The sequence below is a fragment of the Miniopterus natalensis genome, chromosome 14, assembly GCF_054644295.1.
Source record: "Miniopterus natalensis isolate mMinNat1 chromosome 14, mMinNat1.hap1, whole genome shotgun sequence".
NCBI lineage: Eukaryota > Metazoa > Chordata > Mammalia > Chiroptera > Miniopteridae > Miniopterus > Miniopterus natalensis.
Window position 1 is genome coordinate 9714195 of NC_142094.1, and position 2824 is coordinate 9717018.

At 73.1% G+C, this 2824-nt stretch overlaps 1 protein-coding gene across 1 annotated transcript; it reads left to right on the forward strand.

Moving 5' to 3' along the window:
* The first annotated feature begins 1237 nt into the window (after nt 1-1237).
* SLC18A3 (solute carrier family 18 member A3) lies at nt 1238-2824 on the forward strand. The gene has a single exon (XM_016200840.2). The coding sequence runs from the start codon at nt 1238-1240 to the stop codon at nt 2822-2824; it is 1587 nt and encodes a 528-aa protein (XP_016056326.2).

The window sequence follows — 2824 nt, forward strand, 5'->3', positions numbered from 1 at the left end:
GGGACCCAGGCCACGCGCCCCCGGAGCACACCCGGGTCTCGGAGGCGGCTCTGGCGATTAGGGGGTGGGGTGGAGTCGGGTAGCGAGGGGGGCGGGACTCGCAGGAGCCCAGAAAGGGGGTCCTCGGGAGAACAGGGGGCCCGGGAGGAGTTCGAGGGGAAGGGGCGAGGAGGGGGAAGGGAGAAGAGGTGGAGCTGGGGGACCAGGGCGGCGAAAGAGGAAAGAAGACGGGCTGGGAGAGGGCGGCGAGCGGCGGCGCCGAGGGAGGCGCGGGGCGACTTTCCCTCGCCCCAGCCCTCTGGGTCCGGAGCTCTCCCAAAGCCCGGCTCGGAACCCGCCCGGCTGCCCCTGCGCCTCGCCCTCCCTTCCTGGGGTGGAAGGGCTGGGGTACCAGGACCCTCGCCCCTCCGGCCCCCACCCCACGATCCACCTGCCGGGACAGAGGGGCGCGGCCGCGGCTCACCCCGGGGCTCCTCGCCCGCCGCGCGGAGGTCCAGGCTGGGGCGCAGATCCGGAGCCGGGGCGCCCTCTCCGCGGGGCGCAGGGTGGGCTCGGTCCTAACTGGGGGGCGCAGGGGGCCGGCTCCTCGCGCGGAGCACCCACTGTCCTCAGGGGCTCGGCCGGGGCTCTTCCGGCACCAAGACCCCTCTCTGGGGTTTCCAGCCCCGCGCCACTGGGAAGGAGACCCCCGCGGGGCCGCGCCCCGCCCCCGCCCCCGCCCCGCCGACGTCGCATTAGCATGAGCGACGCAAGTGGCCCGGGCACCACTCGGGGGCCGAGACTCGCCGCGTCACAGCCCCGAGTGGAAAGGGAAAAAATAGGAGGCGGAGGCGGAGGAGGCGAGAGCCGGCGCTCGGGCGGGGAGCGCGGCGCAGGGCGGCGGGCGCGGGCTCACGCCCCTCGGCCCGGGGCGCCTCTGGGCGCGGGGGCGGCTCCCGGAGCTCCGGAGGCGCCGCGCGCTCGGTCTCCGTCCCCCGCCCGGACCCCTCTGCGCACCCGCCTTCCCTGATCACCCCTGAGTCCAGCGGCGACGGGCCCGGGGTGCCGCGCGGACCAGCGGCGGCGGATCAGGGTCCGTGACTTTCCCGGGGCGCAGGGCCATGATCCCCGCGGCCACCTGAGGCACAGGGGCGCCGCGACGACCGCGCCCCCGAAGGGCGGAGCTCTGGTCTCTGCCCCGCAGGGCGCGCGCGTCCGGCCCAGGCGGAGGTGTCCTCGGAGGAGCGGCCGGGGAGCGATGGAGCCCGCGGGCCAGGCCCGGGAGGCGGCCACCAAGCTGTCGGAGGCGGTGGGCTCGGCGCTGCGCGAGCCCCGGCGGCAGCGGCGCCTGCTGCTGGTCATCGTGTGCGTGGCGCTGTTCCTGGACAACATGCTGTACATGGTCATCGTCCCCATCGTGCCCGACTACATCGCCCGCATGCGTGGGGGCAGCGAGAATCCCCTCCCCACCCCGGAGGCGTGGGTGCCCACCCTGCCGCCGCCCGCTCCGGCCAATGCGAGCGCCGGCGCCGCCAACAGCTCGGCGTCCCCGACGGCGTGGCCGGCCGGGCCTGCGCTGCGGCCCCGCTACCCCACGGAGAGCGAGGACGTGAAGATCGGGGTGCTGTTCGCCTCCAAGGCCATCCTGCAGCTTCTGGTGAACCCCTTGAGCGGGACCTTCATCGACCGCATGAGCTACGACGTGCCGCTGCTCATCGGCCTGGGCGTCATGTTCGCCTCCACCGTGCTGTTCGCCTTCGCCGAGGACTACGCCACGCTCTTCGCCGCGCGCAGCCTGCAGGGCCTGGGCTCGGCCTTCGCGGACACGTCCGGCATCGCCATGGTGGCCGACAAATACCCCGACGAGCCCGAGCGCAGCCGCGCGCTGGGCGTGGCGCTGGCCTTCATCAGCTTCGGAAGCCTCGTGGCGCCGCCCTTCGGGGGCATCCTCTACGAATTCGCGGGCAAGCGCGTGCCCTTCCTGGTGCTCGCCGCCGTGTCGCTGTTTGACGCGGTTCTGCTGCTGGCGGTGGCCAAGCCCTTCTCGGCCGCGGCGCGGGCGCGGGCCAACCTCCCGGTGGGCACACCCATCCACCACCTCATCCTGGACCCCTACATCGCCGTGGCGGCCGGCGCGCTCACCGCCTGCAACATCCCCCTCGCTTTCCTCGAGCCCACCATCGCCACGTGGATGAAGCACACGATGGCGGCGTCCGAGTGGGAGATGGGCATGGTCTGGCTGCCGGCCTTTGTGCCTCACGTGCTCGGCGTCTACCTCACCGTGCGCCTGGCGGCGCGCTACCCACACCTGCAGTGGCTCTACGGCGCGCTCGGGCTGGCAGTGGTGGGTGCCAGCTCGTGCGTGGTGCCCGCCTGCCGCTCCTTCGCGCCCCTGGTGGTCTCGCTCTGCGGCCTCTGCTTCGGCATCGCGCTGGTGGACACGGCCTTGCTGCCCACGCTCGCCTTCCTCGTGGACGTGCGCCACGTTTCGGTCTACGGAAGCGTCTACGCCATCGCCGACATCTCCTATTGCGTGGCCTACGCGCTCGGGCCCATAGTGGCGGGCCACATCGTGCATTCGCTCGGCTTTGGGAAGCTCAGCCTTGGCATGGGTCTGGTCAATCTGCTCTACGCACCTGTTCTGCTGTTGCTGCGCAATGTGGGCCTCCTGACGCGGTCGCGCTCGGAGCGCGAAGTGCTGCTGGAGGAGCCGCCGCAGGGTCTGTACGACGCCATGCGCCTGCGGGAGTGCCCCGTGTCCGACCCGGACCGCGCACCTCACAGCCCGCCCGGCCCGTTTGACGAGCGCCAGGACGACTACAACGACTACTACACCCGCAGCTAG

Bases quoted from the DNA above. Each gene is read 5' to 3' on its own strand.
- SLC18A3 (XM_016200840.2), top strand. From the start codon at position 1,238: ATGGAGCCCGCGGGCCAGGCCCGGGAGGCGGCCACCAAGCTGTCGGAG.